A 27,101-nucleotide genomic window follows, 5' to 3' on the forward strand; every position below is an offset into this window, starting at 1 on the left:
GTTGCATCACCTTTAATACAATCTGTCACTTGAGAAAGCTTTATTACAGGGACACTTGTGGAAAAATGGTAGGTTTTGTTAGTTTTCTCTATTTATGTAATGAAGTCTCAAAGAAAAATATAAATGGGAGCAGTGCAAACCTGAAGCACCTTTCCTCTGTCTTGAATATTTGAACAATCCCTTGAGTGTCCTGGATATTCACATATCTGCTTCAAGAACTTGACTTATGAGAAGTTATTTAGCACAGGACAAGTATGTTTTTGCCTTTGTTACAGCACTGCTGAAAGACACTGGTTTTCCTCAGTTTCTTTAATTAGGCTGATGAAATTCAAACCATTTAGGAGATGGCTTCTAAGTGTTTGTGCTGCTTAATAGTTGCTCTGTGCTTTTTACTCATTGGCTCACAGTTATGAATTTAGTGAGAAACTTGACATCAGAACACATAAAGGCACTAAATGCTTTTCACAAACTCAGCCAAATTCTTCTGTCTTAATTTTCGGCTCCAGTGTGCTTTCAAATTTATGGTAAATCCCTGTGAAATGACACTGGGCTTGCACTGAGGTGCAGGCTTTACTGAGCTAGCATTGCATGAAGGCAGTGCTCCTAGTTTGGTGTGTGACCCTACTGCATAGTAAAGGTTGTAGTTATGAAATAAGAACTTGGAAAGGTCGTAAACCTACTGGTAATAAATACAATTAATAATGTACATAGAACAGTGGATTTAAGTACATTCCTATCAAAAAGAATTATTAATGAACAGAAAGTGGACAGCATAGATCTGATGACAGGAAGGTTGCATCTAATCTGAATTACTGAGTGACCTAGGAAGCCTGCTTGGAGGGATTACCAAATAATTATGTTAATATGCAATTATCACCTCATTTCTTCTGTAGTAACCTCAAGATGTAGTGTAATAAGGGTGTTATAGCAAGTGCTGATAGTTTGCAAAAATACTGATGTTCAAGATTTTTTAAGACAATAAGATTAGCTTAAGGCATTTAAATTATGATCTGTCAGCTTGAAGATAGATCTGACCTTACACTTTTTTAATGCTCAGACTGTCTGGCCACAGGCAGTCATATCTGCAGAACACATTATGATTTTTAAAACTGATACTTTATGAATAAAAACAGTATTTAAAATTAGGTAGATTTCAAATCAGTTAATAGAGAGTGGAATGTGGCTTAGCTGAATAAATAATTGGTTTCTTTCTACTTTTGAATATGAAATAATTTCTGTATAGTAAATAGCATAGCATGTAAACCAAGAATAACACTGTTAAGTGCATTGCAGTTATTCTTAGGCTTAACTGAAATAATTGAATTGAACTGAATAATTGAATTTAAATAATTGAATTTGACCTAGGCTTTAGATAAAGTGTGTTTCAAAGGTAGGAGCTGGAATTGTGTATACTTGTGTAGGCTTTACCATACACTTTCCATCACTATTTTTACATGTATATATCTCCTAGGCATATTGCACTAGATTCTTAAATAAAAATTAGTTCAAACATCTAGTTGAGGTACTACAGTCCTGGTAGTGGATATGATAAGCAGTATTTCAAGAAATTGGAAGTTTGATCTCAATTTTTAGTTTTTCAAATACACCAAGTATTAAATGCTATATATTTTGACACAATTAATAATTTTGTATTCCTGATATGGTATAGAGAAGATAATTTTAAAACTCTGATGGAAGCATGCAAAGTATATTGCATAGCCTTGGTTACATCTTAGTTACAATGAATGATTTTTCTTTCTTTCCCAAGAGACAAGTTAGATGATAACATTTCCTCACAAAACATGGCATTGTGTCTTTAGTTATACCTGTCATTGTTACTGCATAAATTCTGGCATGTGGAGTAGATAATGTAACTGAATTATTGCATCTTAGTTCAGTGTTATCACAAGACCAAATTATTATAATTTAAAAGTACATTTTCTGTTTTCTCTAATGCCACACTGTTAAAACTGTTAACTTTATTGTTGTTGTCCTGCACAAAAAATAGTGAATTGTACCAACTTGATAGCTGAAAAAATAATAATACATGATGATAAGAATAAAAGTGATAATTAGCTGACAATTATTAAAATGTAGCAGTGATATTATTGATACAGTAAGCATTTCAGGGTTGATTCAAAGACTGAAATCTGTAGGGATACCTGTTTTACCACAGAAGACTTCTTATCATCAATAGTTCCCAATCTCCATAAATACACAGTATGGAGAGGAGTCTCTTACAAGATTGCGTTTGGTAATGCTTTAGATATCTCTGGTAACTCTGAGGAGAATTTCAGTTTAATGGTGACCACAGGGTGTCTTAGCCACTTTCTTAACTTCAGCTTTAATACTAATATTCATTAGCAGTATGATTTTGTATGTAGAACAACATAATTTTGTCTTCATCTTGTAAAGCTGTGAGCAGTTTTGAGGCGGCATTCTGATAATGAGGCTTGCAGGCTCCAAGCAGCACGGTGTTCTCAGTCTGCCTCCCCGCTGTTCGGGGGTACCAGTGAAGTTGCTTTAAATGGGAAGCGTCTGTTCTTCCTCTGAACCCCTCACACCACAACAGATGGGTGGAACTTGGAACATGGAAGGTTTTACCTCAGAGGTGGTAACAGTGAAGCCACTCATTAACGCTGAATTTACCACTTCGTTAGCAACGTTGCTTCCTGTTGAGCAAAGCTAATACAGGCTCTCAGGTTGACTGAGCAGGCTTTTGTCTGCTTCTGCAGCAATAAACCAAGGAAAATGCACATCTTCCAGGCAAAATTGTCTTACTCAATTTCTTACCAAGGTTTTGTGAACAGTTTTATACTTTGCTGCCTGATACTATATGAAGCCTACATTTCTGAGTTGAAAAATTGCTGGAGCTGTTGTGCATCATTGTAGGCTTCACTTCTTTTAATTGACTTTTGCATTACTGATTCTTAGCACATGTTTGCACTGCCCATTTCTAACTTATGGAGGTGATATAAAGGTTCCTGCTGGGTGGTGCATTATCACCATTTTAGGGTGATAGCTTTGGATGTGATCTTATTGGAAGTCGTTATTATAGTGAAAAATGACCCATCTCAAAACAGCAAAGCAAAGAAAAAAAATCTAAGAAGATTTTTTGGCAAGATGAGGAACTGGGTGTCCAGTAGAACATTTGCATAAAGGTATGTTATAGACAATAGTACAATAAAATATTTCACACACTTCAAACATTTATTATGCCTCTGATGTGAGCATTGCTGCATTTCTAAATTGGCTAAATTTAGAAATTTAGAAATTTCTAAATTCAGTGGTGGAGTAACAAGGGAAATACTTTTGTAATTACTTAATTTTTCATTGTATTTGTGCTCCAAATAGAATTACTTTTATCTGCAAAAGTAAGTTACCTTACATTAAGGTTTGTTTTTTACAAACTCAGAAGAGGTTAAGTAATTGTTTTGTCCTTTTGCTGATTTGAAACAAAACAAGTGCAATAAAAGAGAATTTCTGTGATGTTGTACTTAGCTTTGAATTCTGTGGATAGCTGTCATTCTGTTGGGTTTAAAATACTGGACATATTTTAAAATGTTATGTTTGGAGATGAAAATTGTTTAACTAAGTTGTTTTCTCTCCTTAGGAAAAAAGGATGTCCAAAGTGGTCTTCCTGGATTTCGATAAAGGACCATTGCAGGAAGCCATGGATATTAGTTGTGAGTTATAACATCTTAATTCAAAGAATCTAGGTAATAACGCCTTTTAACTGAGTTCCATTCAAAATGTTAATTAGTAACTGAAACTATGTGATTGCAGGAATCAAATCTCACAAAAGATCAAAGTGAGTAATACTCTCTAAGGGTAAAATATGTGATTTCTGTAAAATGTAGATGTCCTGACTCCCAGGTGTTTTAATGCCTTATGCTCACTGTGTTCTGAGGACCTGTATAAAAAGTGAATGCCAGGGTAGACTAAAGTTTACATTTCTGTTGGTCACAAATTGATTTTCATGTGTAGGCAGCTCCTTTGTGCTCACTAAGCATTGAATAGATGATTAGATGTATGAGTAAGAGTCACTTCTAGAAAGACAAGGCCACCCATGGGGAATTAATATGCAGTAGTTCTCTGTACTGGAAGATACTGTTAGTGTCATGCTCTGGATTCAACACAGTGACTTCATCTGGTAGGTAGATCCTAATGAAATGTTTTGTTCTTACAGTATTTTTCCCCCACCTTTGATAGGATGTTGTTTAATTTGCTTATCATTTAAAATAGCCTTATAAGCAAATGGGATTTATTTGTTTTAAAGCAATGAGGGTTCTTTTGTAAGAAGGGAAATGGAAGACATCTAGTTTCCTCAGTGACTTTGATCCTTTGCTGTGTCTCTGTCACTAATCAGATACTCAAAATCAGCTTCATTGTGGTTTTCCCTTCTGCAGGCTTCCATGCAGCATCAGGTCAGCTGTATGGAAGTACTTCAAAAAAAGTGTAACCTTGAGAAAAGTAAAGACTCATATAGTTTCCTAAAGAAAGTATGTTAAAAAAAAACCAACAGAATTCCTAGTAGATGTCTGGGTAGCCTTTACTGCTTACTTTTACTTCTGGAGAAGAACTGAAGATAATCTATATTTATGTACATATAGAATGCATTTGCTTTTGTTTTGGCAATCTCATTTTCTCCATCTTGCTTGTGTGTAGGTCTCAGGTTTCTTTGAACTGGGATATTTGTCAGTGACTAGTTTGCTGTATGGTTATTAATATTGCATAGCAAAAAATAGTGGGTTTTTTTCTTTCTTCATTGGTTCACTATAAATATTCTGGATATCCTAAATGAAAAGTAGATTTTTGACAAGTTCAAAACATCTTTTTAGAATACAGTGTGAAGAGTGATCCTGAAGAAGAGTTCTAAATTAAAGTTGTCATTATTTATTTCTGCAATTGCCTGATTTTTTCTTGTTTGTTTTTAGTGTAAATGTACTTAATGGATAGACCAGCAATATGGATGATTTAGAGACAAATACCGAAGTCACTGGTGCTAAAGAAGAAGAAATCCTATGTGATGATAATTTTGTATCTGAGGAAGAAGGTGGCATTCCCAAACCAGAAGAGAGTGACACATCATTTCAGAGCAATACATTGACTCTGACTGAGGAGCTATCAAGGGACAGATCTGAAAAAGCCTTAAGTGGAGGCCAGGCTTCTCTGTTTATACACACTGGTGCTCCTACTGTTTCTAGTGAAAACTTTATGTTATCTAGAGGAACTGCTGTTAATGGACCAGTTTCACACTCCACCTCAACAAAGACTTCCAATATGAATAAGGGCAGCGTTTCATTAACCACTGGACAGCCTGGAGGTCATCTTGCAGATTCCTGCTCAACTTTGACAGTGGTTCATGATCTGCAGCTGCCTGCAAAGAGTACAACACAGAAATCCAACCAGCACCAGGTTTTATTTTTGTTACCTGATGTAGCACATGCTAAGAACCTGACTCATTCCATTAAAAATCTACCTACCTCTGCTTCAATTGGTTGTGATTCACAGAAAACAGTAGGAAATAGTGTAGATAGCACTTTAGTAGACCAAGTAGAAGTTTGTGAGGATGATAAAAATTTACTATTAAAAGATGATTGTGTCGATACATTAACAAGCATTTCCTCAGGTACAGGTGGCTTTGGATCGGGATGTGATCCCAGCTGGGATCCACAGAAAGAGTTTATACAGTTTCTTATGACTAATGAAGAAACAACAGAGAAGTCTCCCGTTCACTGTAAGGTAGGGCTAGAAAAGAAGCGAAAAAGGAAAATGGATGTTAGTAAAATAACACGCTATACTGAAGACTGTTTTGATGATACCAGTTGTATTCCTAGTAAATCAAAACTGTTAAATGTTGAATTCTTAGAGCAGAATGAGGAGCTACAAATAGTAGAACCACAGAAATACTCATTGAGTAAAGTAAAGCCCGAATCTACAGATGAAGAGCTGGAAACTGTTGATGGTATCCAGCAGCTCATTTATAGTCCCACTAGTAACTGTGCAGAAGATACTTCTCCTGTTCACACTAGCACTTTTCTATCCAATACTTTGAAAAACAAATGTGAAGAGAATGATTCTGAACCACCATCTACTTTCAGTACTGATGAACCATCGTTTTATCCCTGTACAAAGTGCAATGTGAATTTTAGAGAGAAGAAACATCTGCATAGGCATATGATGTACCATTTAGATGGGAACAGTCATTTTCGGCATCTCAATGTCCCCAGGCCCTATGCATGTAGGGAATGCGGAAGGACATTCCGAGATCGTAATTCCCTTCTTAAACACATGATAATTCACCAGGAAAGAAGGCAGAAACTGATGGAAGAAATCCGTGAGCTGAAAGAACTTCAGGATGAGGGTAGGAGTGCACGGTTACAATGCCCACAGTGTGTATTTGGTACCAATTGTCCCAAAACGTTTGTGCAGCATGCAAAGACCCATGAAAAAGATAAAAGATATTACTGTTGTGAGGAATGCAATTTCATGGCTGTGACAGAAAATGAACTGGAATGCCATCGAGGGATCGCTCATGGAGCAGTAGTCAAGTGTTCAATTATTGGTAGTGACTTGTCCCAGAGAAAAACTCAGAAAAAGGCATCCTTGAAAGATCCTTATTTAGGATCCTCAAGAAAGTCATCGACCTATATGTGTAAGCTATGTCCATTTGCTACTTCAGCTAGAAGCATTTTAAAAAAACACATGGCATATTTGCATTCAGGATCATGCCTTGATCCCTTTGGTAGCCATCTTAGACTAGAGAAAAGAAAAGGCAGTATAATAGAAGAATCTTTAGATTTTCGTGGCAGGACAAAACAGTTGATCAAACATTCTTCTACTTTTCCAAAGAACTCTGCTTTAAAACAGGATGCAAAAAGATCATTTGGCTCTACTTCACAATCCAGTAACTTCGCAAAACTTCACAAGAGACCCTACAGGATACAGAAGGCTCGGAAAAGCGTTTCACAGTCATCTGTAAGTGTGTGCAATCTAAATTCTACAAACAAGAACTTTTTTATTAGAAATAGCATTGACCAAAAACATAAATGTTTTCATCAAGCAGCAAAGCAGAAAGCTAGTGCCAAAAAAAGTAATTATTTATATAGACACAAATATGAAAACTACAGGATTATTAAAAAATCTAGTGACTCTTACCCTTTGCATTTAAAAAAGGAAGAGTCCAAATCTGTCAGTGCTTTACATTTATTTTCTTCATCAAGTAATAATTGTTTTGTCATGGATTCAAATAGCCTTGATTGCAAAAGGGCAGAAGGCTGTAAAGATCATAGGCATGTAGCTGTAAAAAGAGTGGTTAAAGAATCCAAGAGGGAAGGCTCTGTTACAGGAGATGATTTGGATTGCTATCCAGATTTTCTGCATAAAATGACTGTTGTTGTTTTACAGAAACTAAACTCTGCTGAAAAAAAAGACAGCTATGAAACGGAGGATGAAAGTTCATGGGATAATGTTGAACTATGTGATTACACTACACAATCTGTGGAGGATGAATCTTACAGTGATATTAATCAGGAGCATGTAAACCTATTCCCCATATTCAAAGGTAAAATGGAAGATAATGAAGCTGGTGATAGATCTTCACTTGGTTATGAGCAGAATGATGGCTTTTATTTTGAGTATTACGAAGATGCTGAGGGTAGTAACTTCTTGCATGATTTGCATGATCCTCAGAATTTAGAAAATGTAGGATCAGCATTGCCAAAGCATAATTCAGTTTTCCACTGGACTGATTTGTCGCTGGAAAAGAAATCGTGCCCATACTGTCCAGCAACCTTTGAAACAGGTGTTGGCTTGTCCAATCATGTCAGAGGACATCTTCACAGAGCTGGACTAAGCTATGAAGCCCGTCATGTTGTTTCACCAGAACAGATAGCAACAAGCGACAAAATGCAGCATTTTAAAAGAGCTGGAACAGGGACTCCAGTTAAACGTGTTAGAAAAGGTAAGATTTGGTTTTTTATGTGGGTACGAAGTTGGGTGGACAAAGGGATTTATTGAGCACTGAACAAGGCTCGCTTTAGCTTCTTGTCAAGCCTCTTTTCTTGTGATTTGCAGTTGTCATGTTTAACTGTATATAATTGTCGAAAAACATTGTAATTATTTTCTTTGTAGCGATTGAGAAATCTGAAACTTCCTCTGAGCATACATGTCAGCTGTGTGGTGGCTGGTTCGATACTAAAATTGGATTGTCTAATCATGTGCGAGGACACCTGAAGAGGCTTGGCAAAACCAAGTGGGATGCACACAAGTCTCCCATCTGTGTTCTGAATGAGATGATGCAAAATGAAGAGAAGTATGAAAAAATCCTAAAGGCTTTGAACAGTCGCCGTATTATTCCCAGACCATTTGTTGCTCAGAAATTTGCATCAAATGATGACTTTTTATCTCAGAATGTTATACCTCTTGAAGCATACCATAATGGCTTAAAGACTGAAGATATATCTGTGTCTGCATCGGAGGAAGAAGGGCTGAGTTTCCTAAATGAATGTGATGAAACAAAAGCAGTACTGCATGATGAAAAAAGAAATCAGTCACTTACACTGATAGAACTCCTGAAAAACAAGAGGTTAGGAGAAGAAAGAAATCCTGATATTTCCCCTCAAAAGATTCATAATCAAACTGCAAGAAAGAGGTTTGTTCAGAAATGTGTTCTTCCATTAAATGAAGACAGTCCATTGATGTATCAGCCACAAAAAATGGACTTGACTTTGCAGTCAGGTAAGAAGGTGTTTCTTGACAACATTTCCAAAAAAGTCATATGATTCATAGAAAATGTACAATTGCAGAGTATTTTATTTGGGATTCTGTTCATTTAATTCTTGTTTCATTTCCAGAGGACACTTGGCTGTGAGAGGTAGCACAGCAAATTTTTCTGACTTGTTTTTCCTAAAGTGAAAAAACCCATCAGCAGTACTGAAGGGTTTTTGTATGGAATATAGTTCCTGTTCTGCATCTGCCTGGGCATGCAAATTGAAAGTGGACACAAAGTGAGCCTCAGTAAAGGAAGAAGACACATCCTGCAGTAAACAAGTTGAAGTGTCTATGCATATTTGGTAGACTAACAGTTCTGAAATGTTTGGGCTTGCAACCCTGTTTTTGGGTGGTAAAACAGCTGGTTTAGGAATACTGCGTTTAAGTCTTCAAGGTTTGTGCAAGGCAGCATTTGCTCAAACTGACAGAACTGTTGATACCATTATAAATGCATAATACTGCAGATTGGTAAATCACTGTCAACTAATTTTGATGGTTTTAGGCAAAGATACTCTTATAACATTGATTCTTGTTTGTTGCAAATTGTGGCTGCTGTGAGAAACTCATGCTTGCTTAGGGCCTGTCCATCCTGAGTGACAACCTATGCTGGGTCAAGCTTTGCTGGTATGCAGTTGTAGCCAGCAGGTTTCCAATGCACGGCCTCTGACCAATAAGGACCTAGATTGTCCCTCCACTGAGAACTGTGCTAATGAAACAATTCTACAATCAACTTCCTAGCTACTCTGTATACTAATAGAACAGGCTTTTAGGGTGATGTTTTTAACTTATTTGTCACATGAGAATTATTTCTAGTCTTGGGGAACTCTTACAACATCCCTTTTAATGTGTATGTAGAGCTTGCATTTACCGGTTTCTTGGTTGGACACAACCAATGCTGCAGGGTTCTCAAGATCTTATTTTTATACCCCTGACTTTTTTTTGTGCTGTTTCTTTTCTTGTTATTAACCAGGTTAGTAAAACTGGCAGTGCCTAGTACTTTTTCACCTGTATTCTTTTCTTTTCTTTAAACAAAAAATCCCAACAATCTGATGTGCTCAGAAGTTCTTTTAGGGGCTATAAAAGTGTGTGGCAATAAATTTCTTAAGAAGAGTGGCTTTCTAAAATGACATAGTAGAAGTGGAAAAGAATTACATTTTATGTCTTCTGTATGTCTGTGGTTGTCCCTTAAGACAGGAGATTGCTTAATAAAGGAAGTGTATCTTTCACAGGTTTAATGATTTGAAAAATCATGCTCAAGAATAGTTTGCCAAACCTGACACTGTGTTTTGCTTTCTGTGTAATATTTACTGCTCAATACTAGGTAGAACCTGTTTGGCTATGATGAACAACCAAGTAAAAATAAACACATGCTCGCATAGTACTAACAGTTCTGAATGGGGCCCGATAGTTTTCTGTGGCTGAGGTAACAGAATTTGATAACTAACGCACTGTGCCAGTTGAGTTAATAAGAAAATATTTAACATCAAGTTGAAAATCTTCTTTTTTTCCTAAAAAAGGCAAATATTCCTAATTCTGGTTTTAGTTTTATAAAAGCTTTTACCAACAGGTGTTCTTCTTCTGTAACTTGCCTGAAAAAACAGCATGTCTTCTGTGGGCTGCTGGAGAATAGCATTCTTTCTTTCCTGCAGAGACTTTTCAGCTGAGTAGTTTTAGCTTTTTCATTTATTCTTCTAATAATTTATTAGTAGAGAACCTGGAATATTAGTTCACCAAAACAATGTATCTTTTGTAAAATGCAGGGAGAAATATGGTGAAGTTGAGCAGGAGATAAGTTATAATGGTTTCTTTGTCTGTAAGTGAGGAATTCAGTATTGTTTCATTGTTTTCGTGTGATAAATAGCATGTTGCTTTGTTGATACTTATTTAGCACAAAGATTTTGGCAAAAAAACCATTCAGATAATTTAGTTTCATTATCAATTGTGCATCTAAAGTAATGAATAGAAAATGCACTGAACAAATGTTTTGCCTAACAGCTGTTCACTGGTGTGTTTTACCACCTTTTTCTCTGAGCCTTCAACAGCAGCCTAATTTTAGCATTGAGTGCTTTAGTCTTATGGGTAAAACACTTTTAATTACCACTTTGTCAACTTGACTTTTCAAATTCTCTTTATTGGAAATTCTGAAAGGTCTGAAATTTCTCAACAGAATTGTGCTATTCAAATTGCAGGACTGTATTTTGGAATTAGAGCTTCATTATGTGGAGATCTGTAGGAGCTTGGTAGTAGGTATTAAATGCAGAGTAGCCTACTGGGCTCAAGTTGCCTCCTTTCTGTTCTTTTTCAAATAACATGGTTTGGCTTAAAGCTGTAGGTGGAAAACTAATAATGGTTAACTTGGATCCTTCTAATATACTAAACAATTGCGTCAATGCAGTGAATATATTTTAAACCATCTTTATTGCAGAAAACTTTTTACAACGCTTTGAGAATTTCATTTTTTGAAGAGAGAACTGGATTATAGTTTTCTTTTGAATGATAGGTATGCCTGTGAAGCTTAGAACGTGTGTGCATTGCAATACGACGTTTACAAGTGCTGTTAGCCTGTCCAACCACTTACGCGCTTATGCACGAAAGAAGAGTGCTGGACTTTTGACTGGGACAGGTATGTTTTGTTACAGATGTAAAAGCAAGTCTGTCTATGATACATTTTCTTCATCAGACTGGACAAAAGCATATGTTAATTCAAAATAATTTTGAAGCCTCTGCCGGTAAACAATTTATTTGCCATAAAACTTCAGCAACTTGTAAGAAAACGTATGTTGCTGTTGTCCACTCTCATGTCTGATTTTCATTCTTAGTCTTTGATTTTGGATCCAACATTTAAGGTATGTAAGCAAAACTAAGAGATGGTTGCTTAAATTCATTCTCTGATGATATCGCAACTTCCAAACCAGATAGTTGGCCTTCAAATGAAGTGTTTCAAAGTATCTCAGAAATGAGAGCGGTGGGGAGGAAAAAGGCAACGATACAACAAGTAGTTTTTACTGTCTAGTACATACAGTTACAAAGAATACTTCAGTAAAATAGGAAAAGCAAGTCATTTTACACTCTGTATATTTCTAACAACATATCATATGCAGTTGGTTTCATATCTTGTTTGGCTCACAATCCAAAAACCACCTGCTCTGCCATTGAGTGAGGGTAGTACAGTAGCACTTGGCACTGCTATTAATGTTCTTTATTAAAACACAGTTCATTTTGAAATTCTTCTAATATGCCATATTTTGATTTGTTTTCAGAGACCTGCAGCTTGCTTGGCTGTAGGCAGTTTCTGAGTTTACTTGGATTATTGCTGAGATTAGTGGGACTTCACATGGTCAACAGCAAATTGAGGAGCAGAGATGCAATATAATGAGGAAAATTTGAAGATATGAAGCCTGAAATATTCTGTAATTAAGAAGGGCAACCATCAGTTTTCTGTGTCAACAAACACAGACTTTTACATAATGCTCTTGGAAAATGTGTAATCCTTTTTTGATCTGCAAATGTAATTCATTATGCTAAGAATGACAAACTGAGTAGCAGGCTTTCTCTGTAGAAGGCTAAAAGTAATATTTTTGTAACGCGGGCCTGTGGCTGCCAGGTCTTCTGTTGCTTTACGTTAGTGCCATAACAAAGCAGATTTGGAAGGAAGTCAGCAGATGCAGTAATACCTAACATGTAGAAGAATATACCTTTATTCAGTGATTCTGAAAATTTTCATATTTATTCAGTAGAAAGCTGATAGCAGTGAACTTAATTTACCACTGCTGTGATTTTATATTAGTCCTGTGGTAAGTTCGTTTTCTTATAGACTTCCTGAGGAAGTATTTTTCAATAGCTATATATTTAAATTGCACATTAATAACAGTAAATCAGTGAAGGAGACACTGTCGAATAGGATAGTACAGAGATTGAATCCTAGACAAGCACTTTGTACCTAGCTTCCCTTTTGCTAAGTGGGAAAAGTGAAGGAAGCTGGTTTAGGTACTTTTGGGGATTTTTGTTTGTTTTCTCTAAGAAAAGTATTTTGCTAGTGAAGTAGTTGCATAGTCATGAGAACAGATGCCACTTTTCTTATAAGAATGGAAAGAAAACTCATGAGTCTTCTATCATTGGACCTAGAAGTTTGTTTTGAATTAGGTTGGAAACAAAATGGGGTTAGAAACGAGGTTTAAATAAAAGGTTAGAAATAAAAGTTTGGGGGGAAAAATGTTTTGCTCTCAGAAGCTGGAGCTAAGCCAGATAAATAACTTATACCGTGGATAAAGGCCTGTCGCTGGAACCATTGACTTAAGGAGTCCGTGTTGAGTTCTAGCTGTAACATCAGGCAACCAATGTGTATCTGCAGCAGCATAGTCATTACTCTGCTGCAACTCTTTGAAGGTTGTAGGCTTTGCTCAGTGACTTCTCACTCAAGCAAGCTTAATGCAAGGCTTGTAGACCAAAAAATATGCTTTAAACAGTTGTTCTGTTTGATATTCCACTTTATAATACAAGTTTTGTGAAGAGAATTATTTTAATGCAAGATTTCATTAGTACACACTAGTTTTAAAGCACACACAAGTACACTCTTGTTATGAGTGTTACTCTTGAGTAGATCTCAGATTTTCTTATTAAAAGATGGTTGTCGTTGAGAGCAATTTTGAGATGTCTTCAGTTGGGCCTCAGCTACAGCTAAACCTTCAATGGTCTTCCACCATTGTATGGAGACATTGAGAACATGTTTATACATGTTGCTTCTCATTAAGCCTTTCTTATATCTTCTAAAGCAAACATAACTACCAAAAATTAATCACATCAGTTGAATAATTATCTCTGTTTCTTGCTGTAATAAAATAATGTCTAAACATGAACATTTGATTATCTGGCAATTGATATGGGACCTGTCTAGGCACTACTATTTATTAGGAGAAATAACATGAGAAATACAAGATCCCTGCATGCCACCAAAGTGAGGCCTTTCCCAGCATTACATTAGCTTATGTACTAGTCTCAGATTGTCCATTTGTCTGCACGTGTTTTTGATATTGACTGTTACCATATTGCTCTTCCAGCAGGTGTCCTGCTTCTTCAGTCAGCAATGTCATTATATTTAGTTAAATCTTAGCCTATTTTTCTTTTCAAATGCAACTCGACAGTTTTAGCAGTGTAGTAGACATAGTTAAGCATAATGGTAGCTTTGGATAATGGACTGAAGAAAAACATGCTAGAACTGAAAGTTCCTAGGCTGTTGGCTGTTTGAGGTTAATCTTTATTAAACTTTTTTTGTGCCTATACCAATGCATTAGATCCACTGTAGAGCAAATACCTGTGTCTTCAGATGTCTGGCTGGAATTTTTTTTGTTGTTGTTATTCAGTCCAATTTTTAACAGTGTAATTGCTCATTTTGAATAGATGTTAAATTTCCTTTTATATCTATTTTGATGTATAGCAACACATTGATGTTTCTCAGAGCAGGTGATCAACTTGCTTCTTTCTTCTGAGTATTCTCAGAGCATTGAACAAACCTACACAAAATCTTCAAAATGCATCTCACTCTTCTTCGTATAGTTGTATATTCAGCTTCCTTTTTTTCTCTCTGGGCTTCTCTTGCTCCCTCCTGCCCTGGCTCTCCCCAAGTCTCTTGATTCTTTTCTTGCACCCTGGCTTTTTACATCTTCTCTTTGTTGACCCTTTTCACATACTCAGTCTTTTCTTACTTGTTTTCATCTTCTGGAAATCACCACTTTCTTCTTTGGTCTCTGCTTCTATAGGTGGAGACTGCTTTGTCAGAAGCTTGGGAGGGAACAGTAAAGTACAGAGCAAGGAGTCTGGCCTTCAAGCCAACAGTGTGACTGAGGTAGTGGTTCATGAGGGCTGCTACGTGTTCAAATAATTTCAAATGTTGTTTTGTCAAACTTGTAGCTTTGGGACATTTGTGGTGGAAGCATATCAAGTATGCAGGAATCTGAGATCCACTGGCTTTGTGTGTCATTGTTCTGTGCTGTTATAGTCATAACAAATCAACTGGCATGATGAGCTCATTTTCAGCATCTTACAAATCCTACAGTGAGCAAATGATAGGAGGGGTTTATTTAATGTACTTCACTGTGCAGTAGTGATGAGGATAGATAGCAAGTGATTGAATTTGAAAAGTTAGTGACTAAATGTACAAGAAAGATAGTTTGTTATTTTTTACTTGGCAGTGTTTTCAAATATTTAATTAGTTCCATTTCTGTGTCAAATTATTCAACTTGTTTTAGCTTATGTACACTTTGACAAAAGTAATGAAGTCCGAATAAAAGACCCAGCTTCAGTTTTCCTGAAATAAGAAGCATTTCCTGTTAAGGACATCAGGAAGCAGAGCATTTTAATTTGGAACTGCAGACCAAATGTCATGGCATGAAAGGGCATCTAATTGTGACCTGTCTAGTTCACTTAGGCATGCTCATTGGAACTTCCCATCTGCTTGTAGTCTTTCTTGATAAGTCATCACAGAGGTTTTTGTATGAGTGCTTTTACTAGCATATATTTTTCAAAGCAGTGTGCTCTGAAATTGTACGTAAGTATCTCAAGTAGAATGCTCCAAAGTTTGATAGTCTTTTGTTTTAAATGGGTAATTTCTCCACCATGTTGTATCAGCAGTTTGAGGATGTTGTGTGACTAGTTGTTTACAAGAAGCTTTTCAGTTATCAACTAGGAAACACCAGGTGGCCAAACTTGAAAGAAAGAGTTCTTCCAAAAAGAAGTAGGCCTTTGTGGAGAGTGAGGAATGATAGTTTGGAAGCTGTTATAACTACAGAGTAGCTGTTAATGATCAGTAGTTCCTACCTCTCTATAGCAATTTGCTGCAATTTCCATGCAGCTTACTAGATCTAATTTATCCTTGGTCTCTTCCCAGACACGATGAAGGACTTTCTGAGGAGGTCATGTTTTGTTACAGTAAAGGCATAGAAAAAGCAGGAACTGAGTTTTGGTCGGAACATGGCTACTTTATGGGGAGGCAATGGCTGAGGCAATTGTGTGATTTAGTTGATGTTTGCAACTTCTTGTAAGCATTGTATCAACAGAGTACTCAAGTCTGTGCATGTGACTGTATTTAAACTTGTTGTTCTCTGGATAGACAAAATGAAATTAATGTGATGGTTACTGGTACACATGCCTCATAACTGCTGTTTGAATTGTAGTTTTCAATGAGCTTTACTCAGATATTCCTCCTTCTTCACTCACTTTCCATCTTCACTGGAGTAACTTCAAAACATACTGGTGCTGCTTTGAGCTCCCTAAAATGTAAAAGAATATGTTCACTATCTCAGAAGATGAAGGGAAAAAAAATGACCCTTGCAGAACCCAGGATTTGTGTTCTTAGTGTTTTCTGTCTTTTATAACAGCTTCTTCCTTGGGCAAATCTACTTTCAAATTTAGCTAAGTTGCTGTGAGAATTCATAGCGTAATCTGAGTCCTTTCTCGTGGTCTTTTACTGTGGTATTTTCTTCTCTTTGTTTTATAATTTCTTTATATGGAGTCTCCATCATAAATGGCTGAAGGAACATGCCCTTTCTTTTGTTTTCCTTATTTTCTCACTGTTCATAGAAAAGGTGCCTTTCAAGGAAGTAGAAACTGCCTCTCCTGGTTCATTATGGCAATTTCTGTCAGTGTTGCTGTTGTTTGATTGCACAGTAGTTCAGAGGGGTTTTTTTCTTAGAAGATTATACACACACACACACACACACACAAACCCATCAGGCGTCAGCAATCTGTTGCAGAAGACCAACGCAGGTCTTGTAGGAAAGAGAAAGCTCTCTGAAATGCTCCAGATGCATGTGAGTAGAATCAAATTTCTTGATGAGAATGAATGTCTTTGCCAACCTCAAGGAAATCAGCAAGTTCTTGTTCCGAGTGCAGGTTGGCCTCTCTAGGAGGAGTCTGTTGTCACTATTGCTTCTTTTTTTTCCACTCATATAAACTGACATCAGCTAACTTGTCATCAGGTGCAGCTCATGGACACGTTTGCGTTCAGGTAATACCAGCTTCTGTTTCCCTTCTCCCCATGATGTTCCAGAAGATGGCAAAGGCAAAGCTTTTGCTGCAGTAACTGCTGCAGATGAGTTGTGCCTCATACAAACAGTTCTCTTCAAAACATCGGTGTCTGGGTTCCAGTGTTTTATCTGCTTACATTGCTGATGGTGTTACTGAAGTTGTGGTATGTAAAACTACCACTTATATATGTGGTAGTTCCTACCTGATATGATAGTTAGCTTTTTTCTTCCTAATTAAATGAAGAATATGTTTCTTGTGAGAGAATGAAGTATTAAGAATCCCTTGATGCTTTTCCAGAAGCATCTTGGCCATTTCTCTCTGTCTCTCTCCCCCCTGCCACCTTGGGTTACTGCCTTTTTATGCAGACTGGTTTTGTTGTTGCTGTCAGAAAAAAAATGCTCTTAAGCCTCATTTTCCTAATGTTGATCTGAAGAAGTCTCTCTAGGTTGGTGTCTGCTTTCCACTTATTGTATTGGTTCTCTGATACCTTCGAACCTTAGATATTCATTCTGAATTTTAGATAGGTAGTAATCCTTAAGTCGGGGATAGAAATGGAAAACATCTAGTATGTCTACCAAGTTGAAAGTTGGGCTACAAGGTAAAAGCTTGAGAGGTGCTCATTTGGAGGGCATGAGAAAAATTAAGGATACAATCAAGACTGTGTGTTCTTTAAATCAACATGTTTGTTTTAAATGTCTCACCAGACAATGTCTTATGCTTCAGAATGCTAAGAGGTTAATTCTTCTGTTTCATATTCTAGGAGTCAAAACTTTAGCCAAGTGTAACAAATTTTTTCCCCATTTTACTGTTAAGATGCTTCAGTAGCATAACATTATGCCTTCTTGGTATCAAGAATACCACCTGGTACTGTCTTTCTGGTTTCTGTGGAGTTTTTGTTGAAGTGGTGTAACTGGTTGTTTGCAAAAGTTTTTGTGTTGGAGTTACATTGTTGGTGTCTTGTGTTTTGGAATAGAGTGTAGCTAGATACACTTCTCAGTTCAAGCAGTCACAAACTTCTTGGGCTTTATCAGCTGTTTGCATCATAACAATATTAATTCAGTTTAATCCACTCATCCTTCACTTCGGCTGCTTCTTAGAATCTCCAGGTTTTGTTTCAGATTCCCATTACATTTGTTTATGGGAGATACAGACCTCAGAGCTATCTGAACTCATTTGCTATGTTTCCTGTTCACACACGTTACTTTCATACACAGTTTCAAATGCTTAGACTGAATTTAAAAAGTGGCCTTGCCATCCCAGTTGATTGTCCTAATACCAGCTCCCACTACCAAGGACTAATACATAGTTTTTGTATGCTTCATTAGAATTCAGACAGGAGTGAAAGGGAAGCTTCCTTTGAAACTCTTAGAACAAAAGGACAAATTTTTGCTTTGTGTTGAAAACAAATGGCAGGTGTTTTATTCAAACTAGAAATTCCTGATTGTACTAGCTGGAAGCTACAACTTCATAAAGTTGTAACTTGGTTGAACATGAGTGGTCTTACGATGGGACTTGAACTACAAAACAAGTTCTGAGATTTTGACAGTGTTTTATGCATGAAAGGGGATTTCCAATGGTGCTTTGCTTCTGTATAATTCTGCAATAGGTTTGTAGGTGCTTGCTGATACTAAAACAACAGTTTAATGCTGAATGTCAATTATCTAGTCTTTAAAAGAGCAAGCACAATGCTAACCTAAAAAAAAATAGCTTCATGTTCTGCCAGTATATTTCTTTAAATGCTGTAACTGTTTTGGATTTATGTTATAATTAACTACAGAAAAACAAGGAGGTAGATGTCTTTTCATTATTGCCATAGGGAATACTTACTGAATATCTCTGTTTGACTAACACTCATTGAAGTATTACTTTCACATATGAAAATTTCTCTTCTTAGCTTTAGACTGTAAACAAAAGAAGTCAAGGTCAAGATCCGGAAGCAAGAAGAAAATGCTGCCGTTACCTCATAGTGCTGATGAAGTTTACATACTCAGATGCAGGTACATAGTGTTGCTTTAACTGGAAGAATACATTCTTAAGAGCTTACTAATGTTAGTCATAAAGAGTTTCATTATTGTATCCATAAATGTTTGTGATTAAATTGAATAATGACAGGGGAAAGGAATTGCCTGTTCTCATTAATTTGAACGAGAGGATTTGATTCAGTCACACCTGGGTGTTAGATTGCCAGTAGTTTCTCTAGCTAAAATCTTGCTGGTTGTGTCTGAGTAATATTCTGTCCTTCAAAAGAAACCTTATATAAGAAAAACAGATTATCATTACTGGTATTGAGTGTGAGAATGTGAGTTGTATAAGCTGCAGGATTTTGTGCTCACAGTTACTACTAATGAACTCAATCACTAAGTTTTTCAGCTAAAACATGTACAAACAAACTTCAAGAAAATTAAGACTTTTCCTCTTATTGTCTTTGTTTTATAATTTTTCAGTAGAGATAGATGTATCTTGATGGATTAATTTTAATATTTGCATAGGTTTTGTGGTCTGGTCTTTCGAGGACCTTTGTCTGTTCAAGAAGACTGGATAAAGCACTTGCAGCGACACATTGTCAACGCAAATCTTCCACGGACTGGAGCTGGCATGGTTGAGGTCACATCACTACTTAAAAAGCCTGCTTCAATTACTGAAACTTCATTTTCTTTACTGATGGCAGAAGCAGCATCATAGAACACAGAAACATTTTAAATTTTAATTGGATGTAAATTTGAAATACTTCATTTTTTAAAATAAATGGCTACACTAAATTATCTTTATAAATCCTAAAGAGAGAAAATAGAGGGAGTGGATTACAGTAACATCAAAATAAATTGAATACTTAACAGTTACAATAAGTAGTCTTTATATTTTATATAGGGTGGAAGATGTGTTTTTAAGGTTTATTATGTTTTTGTCAGTTACTGTGTTCACTATCAATACAAGACCATTATATGTATGGCAGCCATTTTTAAATTGTTGCACATGGGTACTTAAAGGACAGATTTTAATAAAACAAAGAAACCACGTTCTCTTCAGTGTTACCCAAATCAAGGTTCTGTTTATTCCAAAAAGAATTACATAGTAAAATAAGATACTATTATATTTTGTTTGTATGTATGTAGTGTTTTGTATAATACCAAGAACTGCTAATACAATTTACTCAACTTAGGGCATTAAATACCATGTACTTCATAGTTCAAGAGACTGTTTCGTTCAAATAGGGCAATTAGTACTATTCTATCTAGGTGTGTAAGTGTTTTTTTTAAATCACATGAGGCTTTTTGTACTAAAAAGTGGAGGGAAACTTGTTTAAACAAATTTCTAAGAGAAATATGTACATAATACTGGAAATTTGTGGTAAGGAAATATTCTTTACTTCAGTTGCATTTCTCACTGACAGTAAAGTGGTGCATCCATGCTACCTCCTACTTGTCAACAAAGATGGTATTTACCCTTATGTTTTTGTATCATAGTAGATTCAATCCAACTTTCTTTATTACAAAGCATCTTTTTGTTAACAAGTTTGTTACTTTTATGACAATTTACTTAAAGTCTGACTTGCTTACAGAAGTTTGCCTCTACTATTTTATTTAACACTGTAGAAATGTACTAATAAGCATTGCTCACTACACGGTTAGAGTAGGCTTTTCATTTATAATTCTGTTTAAAAGATTGATCATTTTAGAGAATTCAAACACAGATTGAAATGTTTCCACATATGAAGAGAATGTTTACAACTTAAATTTTAGAGCTTGTTTTGGATGTGATTATATGTATGAAAACTGTAACACTATGCTCATGCTAAGGACCTACTTACAGAATTATTAAAATAAATGTGCTGTGAGGATGGAAATATGGTGCAGGTGTCTTGGTCATGATGAATTGTGTTTGTTCATTTAAACTGTCTTCAGAACATGATTTTTGTTTAAATCAAATTAGATTCCTCTACAAATCAATTTTGTATGCAAGTAACATTTCATTTTACTCATATAGGGTAACAGATACTGTAGTTAAGCCAAGGATATGCATTGATATTTTCTTTATATGTAAATAAAGTTAAAAGCAGTTAAAGCAAGAGGAGTATTTTGGTAGAGTATATACATACCTCACTGCCAGTGAAATTGCTTTCCTATGGTATATCTCCTTACCAGAAAAATCTCTAAATAAAAAGGTTTAAAGAAAATATAAATGTCTATAATGTGAAGCATTTATTTGCATTGTGTGAATTAAGTTTGTGGAATTGGTTTGTCTTGCTTGAGATTAGAATCTTCTCATGATCTTAAGTAAAAGTACATTTACTTGCAATAAACTGAATTGTTCACAGATGCATTACATTTGATTGGTGGAAAGTATGAATAAATGTCTGTCTTCCTGGATGCACAGAGTTCAGAGTTAACACATGAGGCTTGTTAATGTTCTGATAGAATAGATGGGCTAAAAATGCACAGCTGTGCAAGACAGAGGCCTCAGACAAGGCCATCCTAGCTCTGTCAAGGCTGTCATTAAATTAGTGGTGTCAGGCGTTTAACTGTACAAATTGCTACGGTTAAGTTTAGCTTTCTTGTTGAAATTTATTCTCTTGTAAGTGGAAAAATCTACATCATTACATTTAAAGGCTGGAGAAATAAATACTTTAGAGATTTTAGAAAAGATAACTGGGATGTTGAAGTGTACTGCAAACAAATAGTGTATGCAGACTAACAAATTGCTGAATTTGTGGATACTTGTGGAGCTTTTTTATACGATGTGAAAACTGAAGATTTAAAGCAGTGTGTTGAAACAGAATAGAGGGAAGTGATCACATCACCTTGAATGTTTATAATGCTTTAATAGAGTGCTTGTTTACCCTTCTCACCAAAAAAGGTGCTTGTGAGAGCACCATATTTTATGGCTGTTTAGCAAATGAAAAAATCAATTAAGTGCAAATGATATTTATCTAGTGTTGTTAAGAATGCTTGTAAGGTGAAGCCATACCGTGCAGAATTTTGCATTAGCAAAAGACTCTTACTAGATTCATAAAAATAATTTTTAAAACCCTAGTTAATTCTATTTAATTAATTAAGCCCCAGTTGTGAGCTATTTTATGTAATACTAAAATAAAAATGCAAGGTTGTGTCTGAAGAGCAGTGAGCTCTAGGCTGATCAGTTTCTAAAATGAGATTCTATTGATGATGAACAGTTTTTAGTGACAGGCTGTGTGCCCTGCTGGCATCAGATCCTTGTGGTATAGTTCAAAAAATAAGTAGGAGTTCTAGAACTCTTCTGATTATTAAATCAATTGTTTATGTGGTTGATAACAGGCTGAATAATCTTTTTTTAAAAATAGAGTACTATTAGCTGTTCTTAGCCTCTAGTCCTCAAGTGGGGCTATTTGTTTTCCTGGTTTCTGTTGTGTGGAAATACAGATATTTTTTATCATTATCTACAAGGAACTGTAAATCCCCCTCTCTGGAGTTACCAAAATTCTAAATAATGTAGTAGAAGAGGGTAAATTAAATGGGTCACTTTGTGATGCCAGTCTGATGTTGTGTGGCTTGAGGGGCTCTGGCAGTCTGTGCTAATGGGCTGGACTTGCAGAGTTGCTCATCTAAACACCAGTGTTAGTCTGTTCAGGTTGGGGTAAAGGCTGCAGTGGCACAGTGATTTCTGTTGGGTTGATTTTGGTTCTTTATCACAGTCCTACTCATTTCTGAAGTTATCCTAGTATCTGGTAAAGGTCTCTAGTAGTAGCCTCAGGAAAATTGTAGACCACCCCCATACACTTTTCATAAGATGATGGCCTATATTCCCTAGTCCCAGTGATATTTCCAAATCAATCCTCTTCAAAAAGTAAAACTCTGTTTGCATTCCTTGAAAAGATATTTCTGCAGAACCTTGGGTAGGTGATGCAAGCGCCCATGGTAGCTGCTGCCCAGGGGTGGTGTGTTCAGGCACGGAGCATGGGGGCAAGCAGACAGCACATGCTGGGCATTTACTGCGGTTTGCCCGGTCCTGTCCGTGTGTCCTGGGGGAGCTGTGTGAGGGGGGCCGAGGGGATCCAGCTCTGCCTGCAGATCCAGCTTCTTCCTCAGGGCCCGCCCTCTGCAGGCGGCAGTGCCAGAGGGGAGCTGCGGGCCCTCCCGCCCACAGGGGAGGGGCTGACCGGGGCACGACTGAGCAGGGACGGGACTGACCTGCAGAAGGGCTGACCGAGGGGAGGGACTGACATGCAGAAGGGCTGACCAAAGGGAGGGACTGACATGCAGAGGGACTGACCAAAGGGAGGGACTGACATGAAGAAGGACTGACCGAGGGGAGGGACTGACATGCAGAAGGACTGACCAAAGGGAGGGACTGACATGAAGAAGGACTGACCGAGGGGAGGGACTGACATGCAGAAGGACTGACCAAAGGGAGGGACTGACATGAAGAAGGACTGACCAAAGGGAGGGACTGACATGAAGAAGGACTGACCAAAGGGAGGGACTGACATGAAGAGGGACTGACCGAGGGGAGGGACTGACATGAAGAAGGACTGACCGAGGGGAGGGACTGACCGGGGCAGGACTGACCGTAGGGGCCGTAGCTGCCGGGAAGCGGGGAGCGAGTGAGTCCCGGGCTGCGTGCCTGCGCTCGTTCCTGCTGTCCCAGCCATGCTCAGGGAAATCAGCAAGCTGTTTGAGGTAAGTGATCACAGGAGAAACGTGAGTTATCAGTTGGGGCTCAGAGAAGAGCATCCAGAGTTTCTAAAGGTCAGTGTCACAGGGCTGAGATGGGAAGATGCAATGTTATTTTGACTGTGATGCTTTTCCTGGGCTAGTCACGGTTCTAGGTTTCTTGTAGTGCTTTAAAGAGGGGTTATGCATTAAATCTATCTGATTCTGAAAACCTGCAGAAGATAAATTGGGCTGAATAAATGTAGAAATATTAGCAGTGAATAACAAGGACTTGCTTTTAACTAAATGGTTATGGGCTGTGAACAAACCCTGTTTAGTTCAGCACTATGGTTAACAAAATTTTTCACTTTTTATAACAGTAGTTAGTGGCCTGGATATTTAAACACCAGTCTCATATTTTAAAAATTGATTTATATAGTTTTGAGTTTGTTTAAAGAAAACCCCAAACTTTTTAGGGTGGTACTTACTTTTAAAAGCTGACTGCATTATGATTTGATATTTCAATCCACCATGCTTTGTAGGTGCTGTTGCCTGATTCATGGGTAGCAATTGTGATGTAATGGAAACATTTGGCCATAGTGCCAGGTTTGTAATCTCTTGCAATAAAATGTTCCTTTCTAACACTGCAGGCTTCTTGGTGTTCTTCCCATTGCTCGGAGGTGAGCTGCACTGCACGTGTCACTTCACTGGGGAGTTCCCCCCAGCCAGAGCAGAGGGCAGATCTGCTGGCTGTAGCCACCTGAAAATTCAGAGAGGTGAAGCAAGGGTGTATTTACATGCCAGTGGTGGAGACTAAGGATGACAATCGGTGCCAGGAATGCCACCAGAGCCAGGGACCCAAATCTGAAGCTGAATCCCAAGTGGCAGTGGCTCTCATCTGTGCCCATGTGCCCACTTTTCAGTCTGTACAGTCTGGTCTCACTGCTGCTTTCTCCACAGTTAAGAGCAGGTTTTCCTTGCAGCTTTGGCTGCCACGTGTGCCTGGACAGAGCACACTGAATAACCCAGTCTGCCTGGTGCTCTGCAAGTCCTGGGCTCCTCCTGCAGCATGAGAGGATCCATTGACGTGCCACAGCCATTCACACACACTGTAAGAGAAAAATGCAGAGCTTGATCAAACACAGCATAAGAGACTGTTGAGGGATGTGTTTGCTTTAAATAAGGGCTGGAGTGGGGATCCCTTCCATGTTTTGCTAAGGCTGAACTCTGGCACTGTTCATTTTCATTTCTAGTTGCACTATAGGCTAATAAACTTGTATTTTTAAAAAGCAATTAAGAAGTCTCTTAACTTTAGTGCCCTATCCCCTTATTAAGATTTGAGCACAAGTCAGCCAACAGCCTTTTTATAAAACTGCTTGGTAATACTAATTCCTCTACATCAAGTAGAGGAACCTTGTGGTCCGGTAGCTGGTGTGTGGCTGCAGTGCTTACCCCTCAGGGAAGTGGTCCTGGCTGCCTTGGCTCCTGGGCTCCAGAATGGCAGTGGAGGGATCTGGGCAGTGTGTCACTGACTGTGGGTGGTTTGCACACATTTCCTGAAGACCTGAAGACTGACATGGAGTTATTTTGGCTAAAAACAAAAAAATGGAATAAAGGCATTCCTGTGGGAATGTTCTTCTCTAAGTAAATGCAAACTTTTTTATAAAAGCCCTAAAAGATCTTTCTCATGCAGGCTCCCGTGCTCTTTTCACTGCAATTAAAACCCAAGCAAATGGCATTCTCACTAACTGAGAGCCCAGAGGTTCCAAAATTCCAACTCTTACTGTACAGTTAGGGAACAAAGGAGCCTTGGAGCCTTTTCAGACCTTCCAAGGTGCTTGTACTCCTTATGTTGTATAAATCACAACACTTCTGGGCTTTCTGTACTATATTTTCACTCAAAACTACATTTTCAACTCATAAGGTCTGAGGTTTGTCTACCAAGTGATGATAACCCTTCTGCTTTTGTATTAGAGACCTGCAACATGAAACATGCTTACATGATACTCATGGTAAGTGTTCCTAAATATTATCTACCTCTTTTTAAAAATCTGTTTATTGGAAACTGAAAACTTCACATGTAGACCTTTGATTATGTATCTGAGTCAGCAGCAGCATGTTTATCTCTGTGAAACTCAGCCAAATCCATCCTCACTGCTGTAGCAACAAATGCTGAAGCTCTGAATCCCATTGTGCTCTTTAAAACAGCTTTGGAAATTAGTAGACTGATAAAGGGAAAACACACACCATTAGTCTGTGTTTTAACCAAATAAGGAATTGTGTGTCACCCAGGTACAAGTCTTGCTGACAAGAAGTAATTCTTTCATCTGTCTTTTCCCTGAAAAAACTTAATTGTGTGAAAGTGGGAAAAAGAAAACAGCCTTATTTGGATAAAAAAGCAGGAGAAAAAAATCTTTTAAAAACAAACAAAAACCCCATAGGCTGAAAGAGAAACTGCAAAGAAGAGAAGACAGTATGAGCCTGGGGTTGGCACCTGTTTTGAAATCTAGCTGATGGCTGCCTTTGCTGTGCCTCCAAAGCTTCAGGGGTGCACTTGGGCTCCTGGCACAGAGGAGGCTAGGGCAAATATCCTTAGAGGAACAGCCATGGAAGGAGTTGTCACCCAAAACTGTTTAAGAGATAGGCAGTGACAGGTAAGACGTTTTAAATCCAATTTCTTGTGTTGGAAGTCAACTGTATCCATTCCCTTTGCCATCTGGAGTACATTTACTGAAGCTTTGTAATGCTGCATATAAATCCATAGACACTTAGTCCAGTCATAAAATAACATTAACTGCTCTTCCCATGTATAGCCTCAGTTACAAATTTGCTACTGAAATCTGATTTTTCAGGTTCTGTTCATGACACATTGCCATTCATTGCCTCCAAAAATTTTCTCCGGTCCTATTTGGCATCCATAATTTTGCAGCATTCTCTTCTCACTGAAATAACCTCCACTGCTAAACCCAGTGTTCTCTGACTGCAGCTGACCATGAGTGCTAATAAATGAGTGAAGACCCTGACCCAGAATGTGAGTGTTCCTGCAGGATCCCAAACTCATTTCTTTGCCCTCAGGCCCAGGTTCCCATCTGGGAGCAGCACTTAGCCGCGTCTCACTGGGTGCTAACCTGACCGTTTTCATTATCTTCATTCCCAGCTTGGTTTGTTTTCCCCTTCCTCAGTTTTTGCTTATATCCACATCTGGGTTTTTGTCTTCATTTTTCATCTCTCTTTTTCTTTAGGACTTTATTTTACTGCTGGCTTGCAGTGAAGAAGCTTTTTGGGAAAGTCCTATATTACTGTGAAAACAGAGTACTGCTTAGTGTTCTTAAAAGCATAGCTATTGGCCTGGTTTATGATTTACTTTATACAGAGACAGTAGCCCTCTGTACCCAAATGGAGGAGGAAATGTTTAGAGTTTTAGGGTGATTTTGGGTTACACAAACCAAAAATCCCAAGTTACACAGTACCAACCCTTGATACTGCTGCTGGAAGCTGAAATCGTAAGTTACCTTTCTGTTTTGTCTGCACAGGGCTGAATTTACTGTCTTTTCTTTTTTCTTTCTTTTTTTTTTTCTTTTTTTTTTTTTTTCTGGCAGCCTTTCTGAAATCACAGAAGTGTTTAGAAAATGGAGCACTTGCTTGAATGATTTTTTGTGAATACACAGCTGGCTGGGT

The 27,101-nt window shown here is 37.5% G+C and overlaps 1 protein-coding gene across 5 annotated transcripts in view; it reads left to right on the forward strand.

Moving 5' to 3' along the window:
• ZNF644 (zinc finger protein 644) overlaps positions 1-21,157 on the forward strand; it is a 46,101-nt gene extending 24,944 nt beyond the window's left edge. For 2 of the 5 annotated variants that reach the window (XM_058808575.1, XM_058808574.1), the window contains exons 3-7: positions 3,614-3,719; positions 4,938-7,966; positions 8,137-8,742; positions 18,692-18,794; positions 19,287-21,157. In XM_058808575.1, coding sequence (XP_058664558.1) covers positions 4,969-7,966; positions 8,137-8,742; positions 18,692-18,794; positions 19,287-19,479 — 3,900 coding nt within the window. In that variant the 5' untranslated portion in view covers positions 3,614-3,719; positions 4,938-4,968 and the 3' untranslated portion in view covers positions 19,480-21,157. Of the gene's footprint in view, positions 1-3,613; positions 3,720-4,937; positions 7,967-8,136; positions 8,743-11,275; positions 11,399-18,691; positions 18,795-19,286 lie in introns of all 5 variants that reach the window. The other 3 variants (XM_058808577.1, XM_058808576.1, XM_058808578.1) reach the window with 2 other exon arrangements.
• Positions 21,158-27,101: the final 5,944 nt, after the last annotated feature.

Source organism: Ammospiza caudacuta, chromosome 7, assembly GCF_027887145.1.
Source record: "Ammospiza caudacuta isolate bAmmCau1 chromosome 7, bAmmCau1.pri, whole genome shotgun sequence".
NCBI lineage: Eukaryota > Metazoa > Chordata > Aves > Passeriformes > Passerellidae > Ammospiza > Ammospiza caudacuta.